The sequence below is a fragment of the Vanessa tameamea genome, chromosome 20 (genome assembly GCF_037043105.1).
Source record: "Vanessa tameamea isolate UH-Manoa-2023 chromosome 20, ilVanTame1 primary haplotype, whole genome shotgun sequence".
Taxonomy (NCBI): Eukaryota; Metazoa; Arthropoda; class Insecta; order Lepidoptera; family Nymphalidae; genus Vanessa; species Vanessa tameamea.
Genome location: NC_087328.1, coordinates 2240512 through 2254128, shown reverse-complemented (window position 1 = coordinate 2254128; position 13617 = coordinate 2240512). Strand labels below are relative to the sequence as shown.

Sequence of the window (13617 nt, the reverse complement as noted above, 5' to 3'; positions counted from 1 at the left end):
AATTCATCTCGTGCTCGGCAGTGTAAGAAAACATCGTGAGGAAACCTGCATGTGTTTTATTTCAACGAAATTCTGCCACATGTGTATTCCACCAACCCGCATTGGAGTAACGTGGTGCAATATGCTCCAAACCTTCTCCTCAAAGGGAGAGGAGGCCTTAGCACAGCAATGGGAAATTTACAGGCTGTTAATATAATGTATGTAACAAAGAGCCAAGCAGCATTTTACAATGCTATGTCAACGTTGGATCAATACATCATATTATAATCGTCTGAATCCAAAACTATCTTGGTGGTACGGTTTTGTGCAAACTCATCTGGTTAGGTAAGTGGGGTCGTTATTAAGGGATACTTAATATTTCTTACAGTGTAAATGATTATGTCCAGAAGTAAGGTTTTATTTCAACTCTTCAAATAATGTATCTATTGTTCCTGCGCCTGAACTCTTTCCGGTTGCACCTGATTATGAGATTGAGAGAATAGAGTTTGTAATATGTTTGCACACACATTCGTGTACTATAATAAAATTATGTCCTGCAGAGTAAGCATTTCTTCACTGAGATGGACTACTAAGACCGACATCGGTCAGTTCGGTGCTAACTTCAGCGCGCTTTCGACAGAGTCGTGAAGGCATCGCTGGGGGCAGAACACTTACTGCAACGCATTAGCTGAGTGAGGTAACGGAACTGTCCTACCGTTCCTGGAGTGCTTTGAGTGTTATTATTTTTATTTTGATTACTTTTTGTGTGAACCTAATCGTGTTATAAAGTGTAATTAAATATTAACTAAGTGTCCTTTGTAAGTTTGTGAAATTCTGCCACATGTGTATTCCACCAACCCGCATTGGAGCAGCGTGGTGGAATATGCTCCATACCTTCTTCTCAACGGGAGAGGAGGCCTTAGCCCAGCAGCGGGAAATTTACAGGCTGATTATGTTTTATGTATGTCCTTTGTATTCTTTTCACGATCACCCACTGTACGCCCACACGATGAACAATAATAGTGACAATAGATCTGATATCCCTTCCACATATGTATAAATGTATAAATTTCAACAAAGCCATGGGAAATTTTCCTGCGAAGCGAATACGATTGACTACTAAATTTTAATGTACATATTTGTGTAAATTCAAGTACAGTAGCGTACAAACGCTAACTAGAAATATTGAATATCCTGCGTCAGATATACTTTTTTGCTCCTCCACCTACTACTCCACCTGACGATAAGTGCAGTTAGGAGGAATGAATTGTACTAGTCGCCTTCGCAATGCCGACCTGCAAGATGCCTCTTTATGCCGTTACGTTTGCTGGTAGAAAATCCAATTTTTTTTGCAGTGCACCAATGTTGTCAAATTTCTTCGTACGCAACGAAATTGATGTCACAGGCGGTGATATCAGGAGTGGAGGAAGTGGAAAGTGGAAGAAAGGGGAAGCAAAAATTAGGGAGAATAATTCCTCAGAGCACTTATCGAGATACAGTCGATAAAAACGCACAGCGCCGCTATCTCTCGACGCAATTGTAAAGGTTCGAGGGTGTTTTTGACCTTTCCGTCGCCAATAAAATTTAATATTCCCAAATACTGTTTTCATTTCACTTTCAAGTTGAAATGTTCAATGATAATTTTATTTTGGAATATCCACAATGAAATGATTAATTAAAATGTTTCTTAACATATGTTTAAAAGTATAAAAAAAATTTAGAGAATATATAATTACATGTAACCTTGACAGTGCGCGTCATAAAATGATATAATAAAGCTAAAAATAATGTTTTAAACCAATGATAAGAATGTCTGAATTATATAATTGTGCTATGGTTTTTACAAAATAATGTATGCATAACACTGACGTAGATAGGTAGATAATAATATTTATATTACTACACTGGTAACGAAAGATAACTTACAGAGAGAGCATGTCGATGCAAAATCAACCTGTGTTTAGAATTATTCATGTATAATGGAAAAATATGATAATTTTCGAAAATAAAATTAGTATTAAAACAGAAAAAAATTAATTGACAAGAAGGAGTATTTAAAAAGTAAAGTAATTAAAATAATGTAATGAAACCTTCTTTCGCATTGAAAAAAAAATAAAAACATGACACTGGCTTAATAATTTTACTAAACAACCTGCACTGGAACAATCTGGTGGACTAAACTCTACACTTACTTCTCAGAAAGAGGAATACCTAAAGAGAGACGATCCTATTTACTTTTCTACTTGAAGGAGATGTCTATCCATACTAAAAAAGCATAGTTCGTTGGATTTGTAGTCGAGAGTAGTTACGTACAGAACATTAATATTTTCCATAAATTTATAATTTATTTGTTTTATTCCTCAGAAAAACCCTGAAGTCCAATTGACTTAATTGTTTATGTCCTGACAAACCAACGATTTCCCCGTGGAATCGTGATATGAATAACATGTATAAGGGCGTAGGAAAACTATTTTCCCAACTAATTACTTTTACGCTGACTGAGTTACAGGAACGTGTGTGGAATCATTTATTTTATGTTGATTTTTCTGTGATTAAATGTTTATTTTGGTTTATTTTTTGATATTCATAATAATTGAATATTTACATAATATTGCGAAAAACTAAACCGCGCTAATTGCTGATGTATTCAATGAAATGAACCAAATAAACTACATGTTCGGTAGCTCACGACGCTTTACTTAGAATAGTCTGAATAAAGACTAAGTTTAACATAGTTGAGGCCGTAGAAAGATTGCTAATCTTTTATTTTATTTTATATGGGTTCTTAGATTCAATCCACTTCGAAGATAAAAATAAAATATTGTATGTAAATAAAATTGTTTGCTGAAAAACATAAAATAATAAAATTTGCTCGATAGAAATAAATCACGAAATATCGAAAAAAAATTTGCATTTTTTTGATTTATATTCATAATTGTTATTGAGAAAAAATTGGACAATTAATTATATTTTCAAATAATTTACTCCTGCCTTTAGGGATTTTAATAAAACCCTTCCGTTTTGTTTTTTTACGATATATATTTTTTTTGACGTTTAGGCTCTAGGTTTTTTTTTCCGTTGGAATAACATTCGTCGCATGCCTTCTATCTATACGTATATTTACAATATATCTGGGCATTTCACATCCACTGTTCATTATTTTCCGTTATACAATCTTGTAGTAACGAAATGGTCAGTAGTTAGAAGCTTGGCTCTACAAGAGAGTTGAAATTTTGACAGTGCGAGTCATATGGCCTCGGCAACATTTTACATGAAAATATTTTTTGGTGGGATATCTGTTTCTCAAATCGATCAATCGAATCAAAAGTTAAAATAATCTTTAATAATAATATATAACAAAAGTGAAACTCGAAACAAAAAAAAAATTAACAGAATGTAGCTGGTCACTGTAGATATAACTGAGATCGTGTACTGAGAGGGGTGTAATGAACGTGCAGATGAGATCTGAAATTATCCTGGCTTTAGGTGTGGTATTAATCATGTAATATATAAGGCCGCAGATCCCGAGATCCTGAATTAATACAGCAGGTCGCGCTAGTACAAAATTTATTGGTTGAAAAATACTCAGTAGCAGTTTTTGCTGACGGATTATGAGTGAGTGAATAGAAAGCACCTGTGTTTGTGCGCATACTTGTGCACTAAAATATGTCCTGCGCAGTTGGCTGGTGTCCCTTGAGATTGCCCGCCGTGGCCAAAATCAGCCAGAACATTATTATAACATCTCTCAGCTCTTCATTTTTGACTACTATTAAATGAAATATACATATTTTTTTGAACTTACGTCGTGATTTAAAGATTTTTTTGATGAGGAAATGTTTTAGGATGTATCCAATGAAATTACAACGAAATTCAAATTTCGAATACTCGTCTTCTCTTCTACTTTAAAAAAAAAATACACTTCATTCCATTTCACTAAAATATTTTCATTTTAATTCAACAAAAGTATAAGCATACTAATAAAAATATAAATTAAAATGTACATATGTTACAATAAATTAACATACATTAAAAATTTTATCAATCATTTATCTCCTGTGACTTTGTTGTCCTTACTTACATTTGGCAAAAAATAAACAAGAATCGCTATACCTGAAACAGATAATACAATTGTATAATAAAATAATAACAGATAAAAAATAATAATAATAAAAATAGATAGGCAAGAATGCAAACAGCATTTTTCTTTTGATCTACAATTCCAATTTCAGATAAATGTTCTGTCATCAGAGGAGACAAAAATAATAAATAATACAATAAACCCGTAGTGAACAACTCCATTTGTGTGCGTACTAGGTCAGGAGCAATTTTCGTAACATTATAATTCTCCTCAGAATAAAATGTATCCTTAATGGCATATTGTGCAAGATTTAATCATAGTGACATAATAAATAAATAAATATTGGACAACATCACATACATTACTCTGATCCCAATGTAAGTAGCTAAAGCACTTTTATTATGGAAAATCAGAAGTAACGACGGCACCACAAACACTCAGACCCAAGACAATACAGAAAACTAATGAACTTTTTCTACATGGAATCGAACCCGGGACCTCGGAGTGGCGTACATATGAAAACCGGTGTACACACTACTCGACCACGGAGGTCGTCAAAATATTAATTTAAATACATTAAAGAATATATTTACTTTACAATTTACGATTATTTTATCAGTTTGTTTTCAATTAACGGCAAAAATTATTCTTCAAAAACTCCAGAATAAATTCACCATTTTCATACTCGTATATATGTTTTGTCAGCTGGATCAGATCAAATAAACAAATGCCGTCAATTCACTCCTATCGACGAGGTCGAGGCTGTTGGGACTTTTATGCCTTAAACTACACGAGTATACTAATTATTCACACCAAAACACCAATTTTAAAACTGTCTGATGGTACAATAATTGGTAAGTAGGTCATTTTACGGTATATGAGATAGATAATATTTGACCCAATTATATAGATAAAAATACATACCTAGAGGTATAACAGCTGACAATATAAATGGTGCCATACACCCCACATTTAATAAAATCGGAAAAATGATGTTACCGGTCAATGACCCTACACGTCCAATCATTATTATAATCGACACTGCAAGAGCCCTGAAACATGAAATTACATATATGTCCACCTAGATGTCCGAAAATCCACAACAGATTTTTAAGACATTTTCTGCCTCGCCCAACCGCTCTGTGGAACCAGCTTTCGCCGACGGTTTTCCGAACCGATACGACTTGGGAACCTTCAAGAAAGGAGCGTACTCTTTCCTGAAAGGCCGGCAACGCACCTGCAAGCCCCCCGGTGTTGCAGATGTCCATGGGCGGTGGTAGTCACTTTCCATCAGATGAGCCTCCTGCTCGTTTGCCACCTAAGACATAAAAAAAAAAAATCAAATAAAAAAGAACAACTTTTTAATAAATGCAAAACTGTTCATGGTTACTTTTTAACACTAGGTTAGGTTTTGATGTCCGTTTCAAACATATATTTTTTTAATTTCATGGATAGCGATTCATCGATCGATTTATAGGGCGAATATCTATGGGACATTTACCATCCAAATTAAAGGAAAATATTCATATGTTTGATAATACTAACCTTAATTTAGTAGGAAAAAATCTAACAAAGATATTTTGCTGTAGACATAGTGCGGCCTGCAGCAATGCGCAAGAACAAGATATCAATATAGCTATTTGTAAAGGTGCATTTGTCCAATATAGCACAGTTGAACAAATTGAACTTAGAATTAAAATACCAAACATCAAAACTTTTTGTCCAAAGTAGTCGACAAGAAGTGCACTGATTCCGACGCTTATTAGAGCAGCAAATCCCAATATAAGTCCATTCATGTAAGTTTCACTCCCACTTAGTTTCTGAAAGAAGAAGAAAAATATCCATGTATTGAAATAGAGCGTAGTTTCTTTATGGATTACAAGAAGGACCTTTATGAAACTTTTGATAATGTTAACGAAAATTAGTAGATTTTATAGGAATCAAACTACTATAAGTAACTATGTCATTAATACACATTTAAAATTGGAATATTAATTCCTAGAGAGTGAGTTAATAAATTGTAACTACATAAAATGTACTATTTATTTTATTTCTCGCTAATAATTTGCCTTTTAACGTCTACCCAAAGTCACTTACTTGACTTTGTCTGACGTTACAAATAGTATTTGATCTTTTTTAATTATAAAGAAATATACTATGTTTAATTTTAGCAAACAGAATATTTAGTAGTATCATTGCCATAATTTGAGAATCGATAATCGTTTTTACGTTGTACACTGAATTATTTTGAACTCTTTCAATAACATCTAAATATTTAAATTGGTTTATGTTGGGTAACGCTTTGATTTAAAATCTAATTCACTTAGTAAAAAGTTTTTTGCGTAGCTTTTTATAGAATAAAGTTATTAGTATGAAAATCAAGTATCACCTAATGCAGTTCATTGACCTACCGGGACACACTCAAGTGATTCCGTTGCATTTGTAATAGCCGGGTTTAGATTTTGCATATACTCGTTTATCATTACACAAAATCTAGCAGATCCTCCATTATCTTTGGCATAGTTTTCTACAATCGTTGATAATTGCGGGTACCAAAGTCTCAGAGAAGTAAATCTGTAAATTAATTAAATAATTAATCCACCCTGCGTCCAAACTTCGAGTCTGGATGATATGGGGGGGGGGGGTCGGTCAATCGGGCTATGCGAACTTATGACAAGCGAAAAGACCAATGACACAGACAAGCAGTAATTTAATATATAATTAGTGGTTTACTTACACAATTAAACCCGAAAAAAAAATGAATGAAAAAATAATGAGCTTAAAGATCAGTGGTTTCCGGAACAGCTCCTTCGCTTCGAATAAACTAGTTACCATTTGTTTTTTGAGGCTTATCTCTTGTGTTGGTTTTATCGTTCCAGATTTATTCAATGATTTCACCTGTAAAAAAATATTATTGAAGATAAAAAATATGGTAAAGTGTGATGATGAGTTGATGGCTCCCTGGCTCCTAATATTGGCATATTAGGAGCCAGGGGTAGGCAGTATCTGAATCTAAATTTATGGATTGCAAATAAATGACAAAAAGGTCGCATTGAACTTTACGACGACGATTTCTTCATTCACTCTGATATCGTTTTTGTCCATCTGACTAAGAAACTTTATTATCCTTTATATTAATTCCAAGTATATATTATTAACTGAATTCAAAAAAGAAGGAGGTTCTCTGTTTAGATGTTTATATTTTTAGGCGTATACGTACACCAAAAAAAAATCTGAAGAGATTTTTTATAAATTATTTTATTAAAATTTTGTAAATATTAGATAATAAGCTTTGATTGCAGACTTCGGCACTCATATAAAAAAAATGCCTGTAAATCAACCGCGATTGCTGATATATTTAGTTTAAACACTTTCTTATTTATTCGTTTAACATTAAATGTACGTTTTAAAAATAGTCTATCTGTTAAGAATGAAATTCATTGAATATCTGTGACAGAATATTATATATAGTATAATGTTCTCACTTTCTGCGACCATAATCTGTAGTTGACCATCGATTTTAATATTTGAATATGTAACAGTCAACCGACCTTAATGTTAAGATTACTTACAGGAAATGTGTCTTTTTTGTTTCCACTATTCTCACTGTATATCCCTTTGAGAACCTCTAAAGCCTCCTTCTCTCTGCCGTGTGATAATAGATATTTAGGAGTCTCTGGTAGTGACCAGTATATGACAACAGCAAATAAACTCCAAATAGAACAAAAATATAAGAATAAATTCCATGAATGTAATTCTGTAAACAAAACAAAATCTGTTACAAAATATTATTATCAATATCTATACTAATATTTTAAATACGAAAGTAACTATGTATATCTGTTACTCTTTTACGGCCAAAACACTGAACAGAATTTGAAGAAATTTTATTATGAAACAAGTTTGAACTCCGGCTACGTTTTTATGTCTAATATCTGACGGCTACTAAGGGCCCTCGCACACTGCAACTTTTTGTAGCGATACAGTAGCAATGCTGTCGCGCTTCCGAATCGATACAGTCGCAAAGTCGCTAGCTATGTACCCTCACCCACGGCCTCAAATTCAGTCGCGATGCAAAAGCGATACCGCCGCGCTTCTGTCAAAATCATATGATCTCAAATTCAGAAGTTGTTATAGAATGTCATATTCGACGTTTTGTGAATTGCTTTCCATTGTAAAACCAGAGTTGATACGTAGAAATACAGTGTTGAGATAATGTATATCAGCTGTAGAACGACTAACAATGACTTTAAGGTAAGAAAAACCATTTCCACCATTCTCTTTTCATGCACCACCCACCCTCCGTTCTTCCCCCGATGTCCTCCGACACGGTCGCGCGTTTGCTTCGATACAGTCGCGATACAGTAGCGCGTTGCAAATGCGACTAACACGCGTTAGTAGCGTTTTAGTAAACGCGCGACAGCATCGCTGCAAAAAGTCGTCGTGGGCGAGGGCTCTAAAACGCGCGACAACCTCTGGTGAAAACTACTTATCAAAAATAGTTTTGGTTTCACTTTCAAGTATGTCAAAGTTAATCACATTACAGGCTGGGCCGTCATCAGTAACGATTAACCCGAAGCACTTTGGGAATTCCTTGATAAATAGCATAAGTTATATTGGAAGATTTAATATTACTTGGAGCTTTGAGCAAGTCGGTCTGGGTGGATAGTATCCACTTATCACTTATTTAGCTATAAAACGTGTTTCGACTTGAAGGGTGAGTTGGACGGGGTTATTTTAGGAACAACTGATATAATGTCTTTGGGACTTGGGAGGCGATAGACGTTTTCTGAATGGTTAAATCTGTTAAATTAATTGTTATATGAAATAACAAGTAAATATTTAACTTTCTAAATATGTGTTCATATTGTATGGTGTGTGAATGTATATACACACACATTATATATTTTGAAACCGATTCAACCGATTACCATGATAATTTGGCATTGTATATCTATTTAGTCAAAAAAAGGTCTTCAAGATTCTACATAATACATACTCATTATAATATTACACAACTATTGTTAATATTTGTCCATAACATTTGTAAGGCTGGAGGAGAACAATACGTAATGTTATTTGGTCACAACCATGGAAGTCTATTATAATAATAATTGCATTGATAGTTATCAATGCAACAACAACCTGGATAACTAACAAGCTCCGTCCTTTATGTCTATAACGACATTAACTAATTTACATTTCGAACAGGAACACAATACTAAGTAGCCCTCTTTAGCCCTAAAAGAAGTGATTAGTGAGAGCTACTTAACCAGACAGGTTCGAACAAAGCCTTACTACCAAAATAAAAAAATAACTTACCAAAGTATCCATCCAATACTGAATAGTTAAATTCTATTGGTAATATCACCCAGGCTGAGAGAGCAGCTATTATTAGAGCTACAGATATGAACCCAGAATACAATATGAGTAATCGATCTCTTACTTGCAAATGACACAGTTCAGTTAGATATGACGATATTGCGCTGAAGCACAAACTTATTCTGAAATTAAATAAAAAGTGTTTAAATATACACTAAAATATTTTGGAACTAGTTCCAAACAGATTTGCTGAAATTTTGGGCGTATAGAGTCCTAAGTTGCTCTTCAGCACTCAAACTATCTTTGAGCAATCAAATCTTCATGAAAAAATCAATTTGTCTTTTCTAATATAACCTATTCAGGCTATATTAACAATTTGTCCTTCGATCATAAAACTAAGGAACACCTTTTTGAAGGCGTCAGTTGAAAAAATAGTATGTGGTGCCTAACGAGACGTGAAACAACTTCCCAAGTCACCATTAATCACAATAAGTCACAATAATTCCTACAGCTAGCAGTGAATTGTGTTATAATTTATATAGTAGAAAAATATTTTATGAAAACTTGATGGACTTTAATGACCTTGACGAGTTCCATTGTTAGAATTCTCTTCTACTGTGCAGTTTTCCTCACGATTTATTTGTTACCTTTATTACCTAAGTTTATTTCCTCTAACTTAAGGTTGACTGGAAGAAATCGCTGTTTTTACGATAAGGTCGCCTCATGTGCATCTTTTTAGAATATGACTTATGTATGTGTTTATTGCAATACTTAGTACTGTTGTATTCCGGTTTGAAGGGTGAGTGAGTTGGTGTAACTACTGGGACAAGGTACATAGTATCTTACTTCCTAAGGTTACTAACCTTAGGCTTATTGGTGATATGAGGAATGATTAATATTTCATAAAGTTGGTTTTAGTTGGTATTTGTTGGTTGCCTGAAATAGATCGCTATGTAGCGATAAGGTTGCCAAAATTTTACGTCTCTTTTATTTAGGCTGGATGATGTTGTATTTATTTATTTTCTCTGTGTTTACTATAAAGTATAAAGTAAAGTAATGTTCTAATGTCTATGGGCAGTGGTGAACACTTATAATCAGGTGATCCATTTGCCAGTAGGCCAGTAGACCAGCTATATTATATTCGAAAAGACTTACGCGATTCCTTCTAGAAGTTTTGTTAATAAGAGCATTATATAGCTTTGACTTGAGCCCTCAATTATTGTACATATAAATATTATGCTGTTACCACCAACTAGGAAAATCCTTCTTCCAAACGAGTCTATTAGGAATCCTGCAAAAAGACTTGCTCCTATTTGACCTGGAGGAATAAATCAAAATAAATGTAATAAATGATGTTAAATGGATTGTGTAAAATATAAAGTAAAAGTAAACTCAAGAGCCTGTGAATGTCTCACTGCTGCGCTAAGGTCTTCTCCTCCGATGAGGTTTGGAGCTTATTCCAATATTCTGCTTCAATGCGGGTTGGTGGATTTATAAGGAGGATGAAATTATACAAATGCAGATTTCCTCACGATATTTACCTTCACATCCGAGCACGAGATGAATTATTAATACAAATTAAGCACATGAAAATTCAGTGGTGCATGCCTGTGTTAGAACCTGGAATCATCGGTTAAGATGCACACGTTCTAAGCATTGGGCCATCTTGGCTCTCGTTATGTTTTATGCCTGCCAACATCTAATATGCGAGTCTTAGGAGATGGAAGTTTTGTAAACGTCGCAAAGAAACTAAATACTTTTTCATAGATATTGAACCTACAACTTTGAGATTCGAGAGAAAAGCCAGCTGTCAGATCATCAAGACAAACACGCAGTACAACTATATTACTATTTAAGCAAGTTTTATAAATTATTCATTAAGCATTAACGTACAATCTACGAATTAATATACACGAGAAAATATATTCATTTAAATTAAAAATAATTACCAAAAAATGGCATTCCATTCAGTAATCCTTTGTGCATTATATTCATTTTTAAATCACACTCGGCGATTGGTAGAATGTATGATGTTGTTGTCGTCACCGTCATTAAGGACACAGCTGCGCATAGCGTAGCAGCTAACAGTCGTAAGTGAAATCTTCCAAATTTACAAAGCGTCAGAGCTTCCTCCAATATTTGCATTTGATCTTTTATATCGTTTGATTCGTCTGTAATAAACAATTCTATCACATTATTAAGGCAGTGTACTTTGTATATTATTTAATTTAAAAGATCAAAATCAAAATATACTTAATTCGAGTAGGTTTTTACAAGCACTTTTCGAATCGTAATTTAACAAACTATGTTAAGTAAAGCTACCACCGGAATTTAGATTCTACCAAGAAGAACCGACAAGAAAATCAGTAGTTACTCTTTTTGAACATTTAAAAATACAGTCATTTTAGTTAAATACAATTATATTATTTATTAATTTATACCTACCTAGATATATATAAATACATATATCTAGGAAAACAAATATCTTTCTCAAAATCAAGACACCGTGACGAACTAAAGAGACGCATAAAAATAACATGGAACAAGTTCTGGAGCCACAAAGAAGTTTTAAAATCGGATCTACCTTTAAGATTAAAAAAGAAAGACTATCATCCATGTACATGACATAACATGACATCCTAGACTTATGTATTTTACCTTGCCTCTCATATGCAAGTCAAACCTGGATCTTCAATACGCACACGAAGGAAAGAATTGAAAAATGCCAAAGAGCCATGGAGAGAAGCATTCTAAACTGAAACTCAGTGACAAAAAACGACACAGTGAAATAAGAGACAGGACAAAAATTATTGATGCTTTAACCCACTGCAAGAAACTAAAGTGGAAGTGGGCTGGTCACATGGCACGTCAGGAAAAAGAGAGATGGACTAGAAAAATCACTGCATGGGCTGGCCCTCCCGGAAAAAGGAAAAGAGGTCGCCCCCTTGAAAGATGGGAAGGCGAACTTTTAAAATTCTTAAACAAAGACTGGATGAGAATAGCTCAAGACAGAAAAAAATGGAGTGAGATGGAGGAGGCCCATACTCGTCGAGAGGTCCTTAGTTAAAATTAGATTTATAAAAAAAAAAAAATCTCTCTTATTACTATTATTATACTAAGGAATAAATGAGGCTTAAATAAATAAATAAATATACATATATATATTTATGGCATTGGTTGGCGGACAAGCATATGGGCCACCTAATGGTAAGTGGTCACCACCGCCCATAGACAAAGGCGCTGTAAGAAATATTAACCATTCCTTACATCATCAATGCGCCACCGACCATGGGAACTAAGATGTTATGTCCCTTGTACCCGTGATTACATTGGCTCACTCACCATATAACTGGAACACAACGATACAGAGTACTGTTATTTGGCGGTAGAGTATCTGATGAGTGGGTGGTACCTACCCAGACGGTCTTGCACAAAGTCCTACCACCAAGTAAAATAATTATTAATAATGATATTTAACTTACTTTTACATAAACTACTAACCAACTTGTATTAAATAACTTATTAAATATCCATAATTATTAATTATAAAGGCATACCTTTTGGCTGATCTTGAATACTTTTTAAATCCATTTTGAGTATTCACATTATACGATTTAATATAAAACACAATTAAACCACTTAGACGAGTATCAGCTTCAAGTAAAGATATATTTTGTCTGGTTATAAATTCGTTTTATCAAACATTCTTTAAATACACGTCGTATGTTAATGATTAATTTGTAAAATGGATAATTATGTAAAAAATAATTTAATTTTAAAACACCTGTGACTCGTTCTGAGTTACTTGCATCACTAAAATTTTAAGGTTTTAATACTATTGTAGATAAAATTAAAACAACAGTATATTAATATGATATCCGCTCGTTTACACAGGTAGTTATCATATGGAAACGTTATCAACGTGACTAAGAGTTAAATCATATGAGGAGAAAATTATTATCCATAGTTTTATTCATTTTTTTTTAATTATAATTCGAAATCCTTTTTTTATGTTTCGATTTGTTAAAAGGTCGTAAGTGCAATAGATTAAAGAAGTCGTTTAAAGTTTCAGGTGTATACTTCATTCGGTTCGGTGTAGATTCTAGAAGTTGTCCGATTTATATTAAGATGTAAATATATGCACCCTTATTCTATGCCACGAATCAGTCACCTAGCTAGTTTCTATATGAAAGCTTATATTAGTGACTATGAAATATGCGATCGTTAAGTCTCTCAAT

General features: G+C 33.5%; 1 protein-coding gene across 1 annotated transcript; it reads right to left on the bottom strand.

Annotated features, from left to right (window-relative positions):
• Nucleotides 1-3980: 3980 nt before the first annotated feature.
• LOC113403789 (putative transporter svop-1) lies at nucleotides 3981-13076 on the bottom strand. Its single transcript, XM_026644384.2, has 10 exons — nucleotides 12937-13076; nucleotides 11329-11550; nucleotides 10535-10697; nucleotides 9380-9561; nucleotides 7630-7814; nucleotides 6795-6955; nucleotides 6469-6631; nucleotides 5603-5877; nucleotides 4982-5109; nucleotides 3981-4089 (listed from the first exon to the last, which is right to left on the bottom strand). Exons 1-10 carry the CDS (start codon nucleotides 12968-12970, stop codon nucleotides 4022-4024), a joined length of 1581 nt encoding a protein of 526 aa, XP_026500169.2. The 5' UTR covers nucleotides 12971-13076; the 3' UTR covers nucleotides 3981-4021.
• Between the last annotated feature and the right edge of the window lie 541 nt (nucleotides 13077-13617).

What these genes read in the sequence shown, in the direction of transcription:
- LOC113403789 (XM_026644384.2), bottom strand. Translation starts at nt 12,970, where the DNA reads ATGGATTTAAAAAGTATTCAAGATCAGCCAAAAG. An exon ending in AAACTTCTAGAAGGAATCGC is followed by an intron (nt 9,562 to 10,534) that starts GTAAGTCTTTTC and finishes ATTTAATTTCAG; the next exon opens with AATAAGTTTGTGCTTCAGCG. An exon ending in GTCAGCTGTTATACCTCTAG is followed by an intron (nt 4,090 to 4,981) that starts GTATGTATTTTT and finishes TATCTGTTTCAG; the next exon opens with GTATAGCGATTCTTGTTTAT.